General features: G+C 46.6%; 1 protein-coding gene across 1 annotated transcript in view; it reads right to left on the bottom strand.

The window, feature by feature from the left end:
- LOC143719438 (FGGY carbohydrate kinase domain-containing protein-like) overlaps positions 1-15,358 on the bottom strand; it is a 45,961-nt gene that overhangs the window by 24,387 nt on the left and 6,216 nt on the right. The window contains exons 3-4 of the mRNA XM_077209786.1: positions 5,494-5,609; positions 5,249-5,377 (exon numbers count right to left, since the gene is read on the bottom strand). Coding sequence (XP_077065901.1) covers positions 5,249-5,377; positions 5,494-5,609 — 245 coding nt within the window. The remainder of the gene's footprint in view (positions 1-5,248; positions 5,378-5,493; positions 5,610-15,358) is intronic.

Raw genomic sequence — 15,358 nt, 5'->3', positions numbered from 1 at the left:
GAGGTTCTCTCGTATTGCGTAAGCTAGCTTACGCTACGGGGAAAGTCATCTTTGCTCGAGATATTGAAGCCAAAAATTATCCTTAATTTTGTATTTATTGTCAACGTAGTATAGCAGCCAGCAGACTTAGAGCAGGCCATCTTGCGTGCTCATTGGCTGCCCTGCGGCAACTGCTGCAGCCTACCACTGAGCCTCGCGCGTGACGTCACGTCCAATGAGGGCGCTTTGCGCCCTTATGCGTCATAGCCCGCCAAAATGGGGGTGGCTTAGCGTATAAAAGCCAGGCTCGTTTGCTGCGTCACTGATTTCATCATCTTCAGCGAAGCTCTCCGCATCGCGGAGTCAGTCAGAGATAGAACTGTTATCTCACAGAGCTGTGCTTCTCAGCCATCTGGAAAGCTTGGGTCTCATGGTCAACTGGACCAAGAGGTCATTACTGCCCACTAGTCAGTCAGGTTTCCTTCCTAGGAATAGAACTGGACTCTGTGGCTATGACGGCCCGCTTATCGACACAGCACGCCCGCCGTGTTCGACAGCTAGCCGCGTCTTTCCAGGAGGGCAGCATTACACCTCTGAAGACATTCCAGAAGATGCTAGGCTGTATGGCATCAGCTGCGGCTGTGCTTCAGCTGGGCCTCCTGCGCATCCGCCCGCTAAAACGCTGGCTGAACACCCAAGTGATAGTTCATACAGGACCACCATGTACTGGTCCGCTCGGACAACATGTCTGTGGTGTCCTACATAAACCGTCAGGGCGGCGTCAGATCCAGAAACCACTGCCATCTGACGGAACGCCTTCTTATATGGTCTCAGGGCCGCCTGCGCTCGCTGAGAGCCACGCATGTGCCAAGCCACTTGAACGACGATCCAGACAAACTGTCCAGGAACTACGTTCCCCAAGGGGAATGGTCCCTGCATCCCCAAACAGTCCAGTTACTGTGGCGCCTCTTCGACAAAGCGAAAGTCGACCTGTTTGGGTCAAAAGACAACACTCATTGCCCGCTGTTCTTTTCAAAGAACGAGGATGCGTTGGCCTAAATCTGGCCCAGCCTCCCACTTTATGCTTTCCCTCCGGTCTCTCTGTTACCACAGGTAATCAAGAGAATCAGGGAAACGCGCCACTCTGTGCTCCTTATAGCCCAGAATCAAACCTGGTTCCCGGAGCTTATGCGGCTGCCCCAAACAGCCCGTTGGCCGATTCCGGTGAGGAGAGATCTCCTCTCTCAAGCCCGCGGCTCAATCTGGCATCCCCATCCAGAGCGCTGGTCTCTGCACGTATGGTTAATCAACGGATACCCGTTGTACTGCCAGAAGGAGTGATGAACACGATTACGCAAGCCAGAGCTCCCTCTACGAGGCGACTTTACGCGTCTAAATGGTCGTGTTCTCCAAATGGTGTGCTGATAGAGATCTAGACCCACGAATGTGTGGGGTCACGGGGTTGCTTAGCTTCCTTCAAGAGAAGTTGGATAAGGGCAGGTCCCCACCCACGCTTAAAGTCTATGTGGCGGCCGTCGCAGCGTTCACTGAGTCGACGCGTGGCCAGTCAATAGGAAGGAACGAGCTCGTCATTCGCTTCCTTATAGGAGCTAGACGGATGAATCCCCCGCGACCCTCGTCGGTTCCCATGTGGGATCTTTCACTGGTCCTAGAGGCCCTGAAAGCTTTCCCCTTAGAACCATTAAACTCCGTGGACCTAAAGTACCTCTCGCTCAAACCCGTTTTTCTGACAGCTCTGTCATCAGTTAAACGTGTGGGGGATTTACACGCGCTATCTGTTAGCGCAGCGTGTCTTGAGTTCAGGCCAAATGACTCTAAAGTCATCCTCAAGCCAAGACATGGTTATGTCCTTAAAGTGTTGGGCACCGCCTTCAGAGCGCAGGTCATTTCTCTTTCGGCTCTGCCAGCATCCGATCTGTGAGGGTGATGTGGATCTCCTCTGCCCCGTCAGGGCACTGAGGGTTTACATTACGCGCTCCGCCTCTTTCAGGCGTTCGGAACAGCTCTTTGTCTCGTTCGGTGGGCGCACCAGGGGTCTCGCCGCCGCTAAACAGAGCCTGTCCAGATGGATAGTGGAAGCTATCAAATCTGCTTATAAGTCTAAAGGTCTGCAATGCCCCTTGGGCATCAGGGCGCATTCCACCAGAGGCGTGGCCTCGTCGTGGGCTTGGTTCAGCGGAATTTCCATTCATGACATTTGTGAGGCGGCAGGCTGGGCCTCTCCCTCCACATTTGTTAGGTTTTATAACCTGGAAGTTCCCGCCTTGCAGGCTAAACTTCTGTCAGTGTGAGCAGTGTGTTTGTCCTGCCCAGATGATCATGCGCAGACTTCTCTCACGCGACGTTCGCCTGGGACTCATGAAGTGGAGGCTGGGCGCACGGCCTTGACAATGGGTTCCCGTAGTGTAAGCTAGCTTACGCAATACGAGAGAACCTCTCGTAAGAGAACGATACTCGGTTACTAACGTAACCTCGGTTCTCTCTAGAAGAGGGAACGAGTATTGCGTAACCTGACTGTGCAGGCGCCACGAGCGTTTTTCGCTTCAGCTGCTGAAACCAGGACACAGCCAACGAGCCTGGCTTTTATACGCTAAGCCACCCCCATTTTGGCGGGCTATGACACGTAAGGGCGCGAAGCGCCCTAATTAGACGTGACGTCACACGCGAGGTTCAGTGGTAGGCTGCAGCAGTTGCCGCAGGGCAGCCAATGAGCACACAAGATGGCCTGCTCTAAGTCTGCTGGCTGCTGTACTGCGTTGACAGTAAATACAATATTAAGGATAATTTTTGGCTTCAATATCTCGAGCAAAGATGACTTTAGCTTAGCTTACGCTAGCTTACGCAATACTCGTTCCCTCTTCTAGAGAGAACCGAGGTAACGTTAGTAACCGAGTATCGTTTCAATGATCAAAGTTCTGATAAATAGATTTTTTGTCTCCAAAAAGAAAGCGATTCTGAACTGAAATGAGTCAACCTGTAATTCCAGTCTCACTTCCTGATATGGTAAAACCCACGGTATTGTTAATGTTCGCATCCCAGTGTATATCAAGAGCTGAGATTCAGATATGATAATGAGGGTTTGGTTTCAGACCAATCACAGCAGACTGGGCCATCTGACCAATCAGAGCAGAGCAGCTCTCAGAGAGGCGGGGTTTCGAGAGACTGAATCCTTGATCGAAGCATTTCAGACACAGAGAGAAAAAAGCTGATGCTGCAGTGGATATTATGAGGAAATTAAAGTGTTCCTGCTTGTTCTTGTTGTTTACAGTAGAGGTCGACCGATAGTGGATTTTACAGATACAGATATTTAGGTTTGACCGTACATGCCGATAACCGATTATTCAACCAATATTTTTTTAAATGGATACTGGATTAAAAACAAACATAACACTCGAGTAAAACAGTGCTGAACTGAAATGTGCTAAATTAAATAAATATATAAATATGAATATATTAAAATGAGAAGTTCTACATAACTAACTATACAGAAATAAATTTAGACATTAAAATATTGCAGATATGTGTTTCTTTAGCTATTACCTAGAAACATAGCCTATATAAATTTCATAGGTAACACTTTGGAAGTCCCATTTGTTAACAAGGATGTATTAGCTAGCTTTCATGAACTATATGCATTATGCAATATATGTTTTACTGCATGTATTAATATTTGAGCAATACAATTGTACCTTGATCATTCATATTAGTTCATAGTACATTAACTAAGGTAATAACAGATAAAATAAAAATTAAAACTCAATTTAAAATGTATTAGTAAATGTTGAAATTAACAAACTAACAATGAATAATACTTATACAACATTTATTAACCTAAGTTAATGCTAAAAAATGTAATCTTATTGTAAAGTGTTACCATTTCATATAAATCCAAAGAGTCATGCTTAAAGATGGCCATATTTTAAATATCTGCAAAGGCCAGAGCATTAAAATTACATAAATGTAGACCTATATTACATGTATAGTCTCTTTGCTTCTATTTTAGAACACATGATGATTGTTTAATCAAAATAACAATATGTGTTGTAGTGATAAAAATATAAAGACCTGATCTATTTAGGAGTGAAGCGGGTTGTCGAAGGTCACACACTCAAACAGAAGTGGAGTGACACCGTATTTAACGCAGTGTAAATGCATTCATTATGGCCTTGGTTACACTGTCAGTGAAATGAGACCAAATTCAGATTTTTTGCTCATATGTGACACAGATCGGATGTGTTATATGACTGTGTAAACAGGGAAAAAACGCATGCATTCGGATATTTCGAGATCTGTTTCAGGCCTCGTTCATATGTGGAAATAAATCAGATATAAATCATATATGTGCCAATGCGACTGTCATGTAAAAGGCAGGATTTTCTGAGGCATTACGTCTCCGCGGTTTAATGACGAGAGACAACCCCGACACGCATCTGCGAAGGGACGGATGGTGTCGTCATAGGAGAGGAATGTGGACACACGATGACACAACATATCAAAAGTTGGCTAGCTCATCCTAACATTTCGGACCCACTGCTTTTCGTTAAAGCCCGCCACAATCTCATGAAAGTACATATCTATACCACTAATTTTATTTCTCGTGCCATTTACACCAAAAATAGTTTTTGAGTGCATATGATATAAATGAATGAGGCATTTATATAGCGCTTCCAAACAATGGTAATTTCAAAAATATGTTCTTTATGGTGTGTAATACGCACGCACTCCACACCCCTAATCCTACCCAAGGGGTTTACAGTGCGTATTATGCACGCAAAACTATTTTTGACGTATAAATGGCGCGAGAAATAAAATTAGTTACGCACTTTCATGAGATCGTGTTGTATGTTCCCAGCAGTCCCGAGATCTCTCGCACACAATAACTGAAGCACATGCGCTGCTGCAATGATGGCCCTTTTCGTCGTCCTCCGCCTCACAGTCATGCTGATGTTTGGCGAACTTTGCATATATCGCAGAGCTAGCATCAAGCATATTTCGCATTCGTCCATCTGTGCAAGAACCAACTTTAAGCATGCGCGATGTTTCAGATAGTATGTCAAATCGGAAATGGGTCACAATTGAAAAAGACGTGTAAACGGACAGTCAAATAAATTGGATATAGGCAACAAATCAGAATTGGGCATCAAGACCTGCAGTGTAAACGAGGCCATGACACAGTTTTCTCTGCATTTCAAAGAGACGTGGATGAGCGAGCGCTGCATTAGCACTCAGCTGGTGTGGCGTATCATACTTAACCCTCCTGCGTGTGCGTCTATGAGTGAAGCGGCCACAGCCGTTCCCGGTCTCAGGCCCAGATCTGCAGCCGCCTCTGCGGTCAGTCCTCGTCCTACAGGAGTCCCAGGAATACAAGTCTGCTCACCTGCACACACACACACACACACACACACACACACACACACACACACACACACACACACTATCAGTCAACACGACCGGCTGAACACACACAGACACCTGAGCTTTACTCTCTCCCACCGATTTTACAATAGCAGTTTTCCATCAGGTCCTCCAAGCCGATGGCGCTCCAGAGGGTGTCGTCCCAGCCTTCAGACGGAGAATACGTCCACTTACAGACAAGAGTACAGAGAGACCTGCATCAGGAGAGCAAGACATGCTGTGTATCACTGCTTGAGCACCTGGCCCTTTGCCCCTTGGTGCCCAAAGAGCCCTTTTGTCAAGGCAAAATTTCCTATCCTTTTTTTGTAATTAAAGGCCCTTTTGTGGATGCCTGCCCAATCTAACTATTAGTAAAATTAATGAATAATAATTTAGCCGTAAATAAAATGACCCACATGATGACCTTTCACCTGACGAACTCACCCGGATGACACGCCGCACGCGCATTTTTTAATATCGCGCGCACTACCAGAGGATATCTTCAACTCCTCGGCTGCTGGTGTATCATTCTCAGCAAAGTGATTTTGAGGTTTGTTTACTTATTATTGTTATTATTTTACTAGAACGACTTGAAGAGATGTTATTTATATTGCTGTGTGTAGCCTGCATAAGTAACGTTAGCTTGCTGTTTGAGGGAGAAAAGTTTTAAGAGTGTCGAGGGGCCCGGTCTTTTTATGTCATTTGACTAAAAACTATTCATACTTTGAACTACTATTATTATTATTACAGTATTTATTTAAAAAATTTCGAGAACCTTAAAAATAATTATCACATTACTGGTAAGGCTTACCATATTTATATTTAAGGCTTTTCTTATTTTTTTCTACCTGCAGGTCTTGGTGTGCAGCAGCTTCTGTGAGCATCTCCCTCACAGCAAAGGCAGCAAACTCACTTAAGGACTTCAGTAAGAATTTACCAGAACAGGCATATCTATATATTTATATCGCTGTGGGCCTCTAGTCAGTCAATGTAGTGTGATTGCGTAGATCTACGTCACACATAGGCTCACTATTGGCCGACGCTCGACACAAGCAAGAGCACCCTCAGTTGATACTGTAATAATACATTGTATTTGGATAACAGATTTTGGCCCGAACCCAGAGTAATCCCAGGTTTGGGATAGGACAACTAAGTGAGGAGATGGGGTGGTGGATGGACGCTGGAAAACTGTCATATAACAGCGGTAAAAGCTACTGTATGTATACCTCCTTATGTTAATTGAGTTGCCTGGATGACTCCCATGACAATTACTAGGTTAATTATCTGAAAGTGCTTCTCCCGAACTTTGTTAATAAAACATCATTTCACGAGTTCACACTTACATATAGGGGTGTGACAGTTATTATATAACCGTGAGACCGACGGTTATAGTTAAACACCGTCATTAGAGCTCTATAACCGCCAAAACCGTGTTATTTAAATTATTTTTACAAACATGTCTTGTTTGTAATGTAATGTTTGTAATTCAGAATGTTTAAATACTAATATCAGCTTACGAGGGAAACGGAGGCGGAGTTAAGTGATGCTTGGCCGGAGACTGCTGCAGGAGATGATTCGAGAGAGGTCTGTGCCACTTTACCGATCAGAGCGCGCGCTGACACGGAGTAAAGCCTTGTTTATACTCGACGCGTCCGCACGAGCGCGAAGATGCGCGCGGCAAAAATGACGCGTCAGGTATGCAAGATCGGTAAAGCCTTGTTTATACTCGACGCGTCCGCACGAGCGCGAGTCTCGGCTGACTGCGTGCGCACCTCTCCAAACAGACGAGGCGTTTATACTTGACGCGCTCGCCGTTGTGCTATTCTGTGAAACGACAGGGGGCGACTTGGAGTAATTCTCCTCTAAACCACCAGGAATCAGCAGTGAAGAAGTAGCTTGCCGGTTATTAATTGCTGAATTCATATAAAAAGAGTAATAAATGCAGTAGGTTTATTGTACTTTCACTGCATGTAAACTAGTTAAACAACTGAAGCCTTATTGAAGAGTGTTTAAACCTTAATTTCATCAGCAGGGCTTACTTCTGCTATTGTAGGCTTATTTTGTAAATGTAAGCAGTTACTTTAGACAAGTGCAAACTGGGTGCTTAATGCAAATGTGTTCCTATTCACAAAATGCAAATGTCTCTGTGTATAGAAGGATCATAAACATGCTGGTACAGACGTACCAGTTCGGCCAGATTCGGCTCAAAGTCGTTCATCTTCGGATGCGGCGCCGAGCGAGATTTTACAAAAAGTGCCGTGCACACCGCCAGGCGAAATGGGGTCTTGCGCACCCAAACGCACACGACCGCTCACACCGCAATGACGTCATTTTTGCCGCGCGCACCTTCGCGCTCTAGCGGACGCGTCGGGTATAAACAAGGCTTTAGGTGTTTGGTTATTACTTCGCTCGACCGGGAGGGGTCGCGCTGCATCCGACGGGAGCCTGCAGCTCACAACATCGGAAGAGCGATAATTATAGGGTAAAGAAAACAACCAACCAAATTAAAAAGTCATTTTTTTATTCCATTTCCACCTATCATAGTCCTCAAGTATCTCTGGTTATTTTAACGTCTATTTTTAATCAGTAATTATGTTCAGGATAGGGTACACATATTCTAAGAGCTATTTCCTTGTTGTGGATTAAAGTCCTTGTCTCTTCAAACGTGTGTTTGTGTGTGTGTGTGTGTGTGTGTGTATTTATGTATTATGCACATTTTATTATTGTTCTTCTGTCTTTTACAACTGTTTTAACTATTGTTCTTGTGTAGTGATGTTTCAGACAGTTGTAATTGTATAACTGGAGTGACAAACAACTTGAATGTGAGCCTACATGGTAAATTCAAACTATCCAAGCATGACTTAGCCTACCAACCTGTGTAGGAGGAGCTGACTGCTCTTCATCAATACTGCTGTACCTATACTGAGCCGTTTCACTGCTGCTGTAGAAGCTGTGGCTGCCTCTGACTCTTTTCTTTTTTGAAGAAGCTCTGAATATCTCTGCTTCTCTTCATAACTATTCTCTTAACCCTAACCCTGGGGGAAATGTAATTCAATCACTCAATCAATCAGTTAGTCAATTCACTTTGAAGTAATAGCTATAACTACAAACATAAAGCAGGATCATTGTCAAATTGGGTTAGAATCAGTGTGCAAAATACAGGTGTTCGTGGGGCTCTGGAACCCCTTAAATAACAGCTTTGACTCCATTAAAATGTCAAAAAGAAAGGTGTCAGCAATGTGCCTAAATATAGGATCTACAAAGGTTTATTTTTACATAACTAAACTATTTTTATAACGTACTCGGTTACTAACGTAACCTCGGTTCTCTCTAGAGAGGGAACGAGTACTGCGTAATATCTTACGCTATGGGGAAAACCTCTTTTCCACGAGATATTGAAGCCAAAAATTATCCTTAATTTTGAATTAATTTAAAACGCTGTGCAGCAGCATGCAGATATAGGCAAGACGGCTTTCGCGCCTATTGGCTGCCCTGCGGCAACAGCAGCAGCCTATCGAGAGAGGCTCTGCGTGACACATATCCAATGGGGGCATTTCACGCCCATTTCATCACGTCCCGCCAGAAAGGGCGTGGTCACGCCCTATAAACATAGCTCGATTAGGCTGGTACAACTGGTTTTCATCGCCGAAGCGAACCAGAGCTGTGTATGCACGGCAAGATACGCAGTACTCGTTCCCTCTCTAGAGAGAACCGAGGTTACGTTAGTAACCAAGTACGTTCTCTTACGAGAGTATCCCACGTACTGCGTAATATCTTACGCTATGGGGAACACAATGCAAAACGCAGTGCGTACTGGGATCCGACACCAAAGTCCCAAGGGCAGTAGCCCGGGGCTCATATAGTGCATAATCACCATAGACTCACAGAGAGTCTGAGAAGAGAGGCTGCAAGCATCATTCCCCATGAAATAGCATCCTACAGGAGCTAGTTATTTTAACAGTGTTTCACGCATACAGGGTGAACGTGTTCAGCCTGAACTGGGTAATAGTACGGGTTATTCAACACCCATGGAGCTGTTTTATCGCTCAGTGAGCGATGCACAAGCGAAACTCAGCATCTGGGCCGGCACAGCGGGGCAGATAGCACTGAATTCTATACCGACAGAAGCTTGGCTTGTAAGGCGGGAACCTCTAGGTTGTAAAACCTTATAAATGTAGACGGCGAGGCCCAGCCCGTGGCCGTACAGATATCGGTAACCCCACTATACCACGCCCACGATGAGGCCACGCCTATCATGGAGTGCGCTCTGACACCCAAAGGACACTGCAGGCCCTTAGAAGTGTAAGCCAGTGCTATGGCGTCGACTATCCATCTGGATAGGCTCTGTTTTGATGCGGCCAGTCCCTTGGAGCGTCCGCCAAACAAAACGAAGAGCTGCTCAGTCTGTCTGAAGACCGACGAGCGGGACACATAAGCTCTCAGTGCCCTGACAGGGCAGAGGAGACTCACATCCTTCTCCTCATCACGAACCGGGAGGGCGCACAGGGAAATAACCTGGGCCCTGAACGGTGTGTTGAGGGATGTGGGCACGTACCCGTGCATTGTTTTGAGTATGACTTTTGAGCCATTAGGCTCAAACTCCATGCATGACGCGCTTACCGAAAGCGCTTGCAAGTCCCCTACGCGCTTCACTGAAGCGAGAGCCATAAGGAATACCGTTTTGAGAGAAGGATGTTTCATGTCTGACAAATGGATTGGCTCGAATGGGGCACCTTTCATGGCTTCCAAAACCGTAGAAAGGTCCCTCACAGGGACTAAGGGGGGTCTGGGAGGATTCAGCCTCCGAGCTCCCCTGAGGAATCGCACGACCAGGTCGTTTTTCCCCAGTGACTGGCCAGACGTCGGTTTTGCAAACGCCGCTATGGCCGCCACGTATACTTTGAGCGTGGATGGGGTTCTGCCCTTATCCAGCAGCTCCTGAAGGAAGGAGAGCACTTCCGTAACTCCACATTCTGCGGGTGAAAAGCCCTGAGCTTGACACCAGGCAGAGAACTCTGAACACTTTGAGGAATAGAGCCGTCTAGTAGACGGGGCTCTAGCCTGCGTGATTGTATTTAACACTCCCCCTGGGAGGTTAGCGGGTACCCGTTGATGGCCCATGCATGTAGGGACCATAATTACGGACGAGGATGCCAAATCGAGCCCTTTGCCTGAGAGAGGAGGTCTCTCCTCACCGGTATCGGGCAGTGCTGGTCCGCCGCATTAGGACTGGGAACCAATTCTGGTTTGTCCAGAGCGGAGCCACGAGTAGCACTGGGCATCCGTTTTCCCTGATTCGTTCCAGCACTTGAGGCTGGAGCGAGACGGGGGAAAAGCATAGAGGGGGCAGCGGGGCCACACATGGGCCAGCGCATCCCTGCTCTTGCAGAAAATGTTCGGACGGTGAGCGCTTTCTTGAGACGCGAACAGGTCCACCTGCGCTCTTCCGAATGTCTCCCTCAGCAGTTGGATCGTCTGCAGGTGCAGCGACCATTCCCCTGCTGGGACATTGTTTCTGGACAGATGGTCCCAGATTCAGGCGACCAGGCACATGCGCTGCTTTCAGTGAAAGCAGGTTGTGCTGAGCCCAGACCAGGAGGCGTTCCGTCAGCCTGTAAAGGTTTCGGGACCTGACGCCACCCTGGTGATTTTTGTATGCCACCACTGACATGTTGTCCGACCGGACTAAGACATGGCGGCCTTTTATCTGGGGACAAAAACGCCATAGCGCGTTGTCGACTGCCAGCATTTCTAGACAGTTTATGCGTAGGAGCTTTTCCCGTTCTGACCACTGGCCGAAGAACGGTCTGCCCTCGAGCTTCCCATCCCGAGGTGGAGGCGTCCGTGGACACCACCGTCACACTCGAGGGAGTCCCCAGACACACGCCTGACTGATACCAGTCGGCTATTTTCCAAGGTTCCAGAGCCGAAACGCATTTCATGTCCACCCTGAGGTGAAACAGACCAGAGGTCCATGCCCGGGGTGGAACTCGCACTTTCAGCCATAACAGCAGTGGGCGTATGCGTAGCAGGCCCATCTGGAGTACTGAAGATGCCAAGGCCATGAGGCCCAGCATTTTCTGAAACCTTTTGAGCAGGACTATAGAGCCACGGCGAAAGGATTTCGCGGTGCGCTGAATGTCCAGTTCTCACTCTGGCGACAGATGTGCTGTCATAGACAGCGAGTCCCGCACTGTTCCCAGAAAATAGATTTTCTGGCTAGGAAACAGCGAACTCTTCACCAAATTGACTGTGAGACCCAGATTCTCGAGATGCTAGAGTAATGTGGTTCTGTGTTCTATGAGCTCTGAATGTGATCAAACTAGAATCAGCCAATCATCCAAGTAGTTCAAAACTCGCATGCCCTGAAGTCTCAGGGGTGCGAGGGCCGCATCCATGCACTTCGTAAATGTACGGGGTGCTAGGGATATGCCGAACGGTAGGACTGTGTATTGATATGCCTGGCCCTCGAAGGCGAATCTCAAGAATCGCCTGTGACGTGACGCTATTTGTATTTGGAAATAGGCATTTTTCAGATCTATTGACATAAACCAGTCTCCCTGGCGCACTTGCGCGAGGATTTTCCTGGTTGTCAGCATTCTGAACTGGCGCTTCATAAGCACTCTGTTCAGCTGTCGCAGATCTAGAATGGGTCTTAGACCCCCGTCTTTTTTCGGTACCAGAAAATATCTGCTGTATAAGCCCCCCTTCGCTCTGAGCCTGAGATAAAGGTTCTATGGCCCCTTTGCTCAGCAGTTTTGCTATTTCGGCTCGAAGTAGATGAGATACTTCGTTGTTTACCGTGGTTTCGACTCGCGCCGTGTAACGGCAGGGACGTCGAGCAAACTGTAGCGAATAGCCTCTTTTTATAGTGTTCAACACCCATTCTGATACCCCGGGAAGCTTTGCCCACGCATCTGCGTGAATAGCTAGGGGTAGAATGAAATCCGGGCTCTGGCCGCGGCATAGCGGCAGCTGCAGAGCTTCGGTGTGCTGAGACATAAACACTGTGTTTATAGTGTGTGAGGCGGGAGGCGCGCCGATCACGGCGGGCAGCCTGGTCGCGCTCGAATTCTCTGTGACAGGTTGTGGAGAGAGAGCGAGCGGGACAAACCCTGTGGGGTTGAGCGTGTCTGTGAAGGAATGTGGGCGCGGGACGGCGGGCACATTCACTGCACTGAGAACACCGTCGGCTTGTGCTGACCGAATGTGCGTCGTGTGTGTTTCGTTTTTACAGAAAACGAGGGACACGCATCGTGTAGTGTTGGCACTGTGTCGTGGGCACATTCACTACATTTTTGCACAATCGACATGAGTCGATTTTATTTGTGCTAGCCCTGAACTGTGGCGGGCTGTGTCTGTGTGTGGGAATGGGCACTGAGACGTGGGCATTCTTACAACACTCATAACACCATCGGCCGTGACCGGAATACCAGAAAATACACTCTTTTGGGAATTATCTGGGTCGCCGTAAAAATGGCATTTGTGTGCAGGCAAGCGGGCTGTGGTGCCGGCTTGTTTACCGCGAAATACACTGGAACAGTCACATTGTTTGGAACTGAACGAGCGAGAAGTTTCGGTGGAGTCTGGCCGCGGCGAGACTTAAACACCGTGGGTCTTAGCTGACTGTATGTGGGTTGGTTTCGTTTTACCGGCTGTGTTTGTGTGTAGAAATGAACACTGGGCTGTGTTCGGTTTGGGTGACTGCTCCCTTTTCGGTGCAAGTCTGGCCGCGGCGAGACTAAATTTTATCTGCTGCGAGACCTGGGATCGAACACGGGTCTCCCGTGCAAAGGCTTTGGGTTTTGCCTCTGAGCCACAGGGGGAAACGACAAAAGCTTAAAATAGCTCGAGCAGATAAGAGAGCGTCATCACAGTTTGTATGTGTTGGCATTTGTTTGCAGGCGTGCGTGTTATACAACAGGCTCATTGCTGCAATATTGAACTTTTTCAGCCGCTCGAACTAAGAGGAGCTGAGAAATGTTTGAGAAATGGAGAATGGCCACTGGATTGTGACCAAAACACACTCTTTCCTCATTTCGCCGGTGACGCATGTCCACGGGGGGCGGGATAGCTTTCTTGTAACGTAAAGAAAGCTAGCCGCGCAGCGGTTTTGATGCTCGGGGCCGCGCTGGCACGGCGCTTTTATGGCTTTTATATTTTGCTAAATAGCATTATCCTGCCAGAGGAATTGCGCGATAACTTTATCATTTATTTTTCCATTTGTATCATCTCATTGAGCTTTTGTGAGAATTCCATTTCCTGTACAGAACCTATAGGATGTTGCAAATGGGTGGTCAACAACACAAAATGAACGAATCACTCTCTGAGACAACTCAGTGCTCCTGAGTCGTATTAAAGATTCGTTTACAGTGAAAAAAATCACTCATGACCGACCCATCACTAACACTAGTGTGGAGGAGAAGCTTTTGGAAAACGTTAATGTGGATGGACAGCGTTTTTTATACGAAAACGCCGTTTTCAAATGTATCCGGATTAATGTAGACGTAGCCTTAGAGATGTATTGTGCATTGTTGGCGGCTTCATTGCACTTTGTGAGATCGTGATGAACTGACAGAGCGACAGCATTAGTGATTGTAAAGGGAGCAGTCTTGACTCGCATTCGAGGCTTCAGCCTATATAATCCATTGAATAACACTATTATTTTTCATGCTGCTAAGAGAACCGACGCCAATTGCATGCTGTAAAGTTTCAGAAGTGACCTGGATTCACGCAGCACGGGATAGAAATATGACGCTAAAATAGTAACGCATTGAAGCAATGTAAAGGCACACTAAATTAATAGAAAAATATTTGTAGTATACATTTTTTAAATTCTATTCCAAATATTGGCAAAAGTTATGACTTGTAAATAATAGGAATGTAACGACAAAATCTCACGATACGATAATACCTTGGTGTAAAGACCACGGTACGATCATTATTTCGATATTTAAAAATAAATAAATAAAGAGTGACAAATGAAGACTTGGAAAAAGGTGCCATATGTGTTTATTAAACAATGATTAAACATTACAATGATGTACAAATTAACCATGTAATTTCCTGACTCTTTTTTTTATCCTCATAACTTCTGCTTAGAAGGTATATACACACACACACACACACACACACATACAGAGAGAGAGAGAGAGAGAGAGAGAGAGAGAGAGAGAGAGAGAGAGAGACAAACACACAGAGAGAGAGAGAGAGAGTGAGAGAGAGAGAGAGCGAGAGAGAGAGAGTGAGAGAGAGAGAGAGAAACACACACCGAGAGAGAGAGAGAGACAGACAAACAAACAAACACACACACACAGCGACAGACAGACGGACACACACGGGTTAATATTTGGGTGAACTCCCCTCATTACTGTCATAACGTTAGTTAACTCACTCTCATTACTGCAAAAAGATAAAACTGAATACAGCCCGCTATTTCCTTCATGCAAATTTCATATCCGTTTGCAACTGCTTTGTTTGTTTACATCGGTAGAATGACTGTAACATTAAGTATCTCACAGCAGGGACGTGCACAGGGGGGTTGCTCAGGTTGCCCGGGCAACCGGGCCTAGATACATTTTTTATTTTTATTTTTTTAAATCGCAAAGCCTCATTCACTTCCATTCGTGCACCGAACTTGAAAGTCAGTAAGGGAAGGGCAAACTGTTTACGTGGCTGACGCGCTGCACGAGACCGGTGCGTAAGACCCCACAAATTACTTAAGGCCCCGCCTCCATCTCGTGTCATAGCGTGTCAGTTAATGTGTACAACATCCATGACAAAATGAAGCGAAACTATCCTTCTGGTCACGAAAAGAGGAAGAAGAAAAAACCCATGAGAGTGAATTGCGGGAACAACAATCAGGTAAACTTGTGTTCTCTCCTCTCTAAGTTTGATGTCAGCAAAGTTTGATGTTTTTCGGTCTTGCTAACCTAGCTGGGCAGGCAGTGCATCTCTTGCATCA

This window comes from Siphateles boraxobius, unplaced genomic scaffold (genome assembly GCF_051911475.1).
Source record: "Siphateles boraxobius isolate OS27281-9 unplaced genomic scaffold, OSU_SipBor_1 63, whole genome shotgun sequence".
Lineage (NCBI taxonomy): Eukaryota > Metazoa > Chordata > Actinopteri > Cypriniformes > Leuciscidae > Siphateles > Siphateles boraxobius.
The sequence above is the reverse complement of the archived record's forward strand: the minus strand, read 5'-3'. Positions and strand labels throughout refer to the sequence as shown.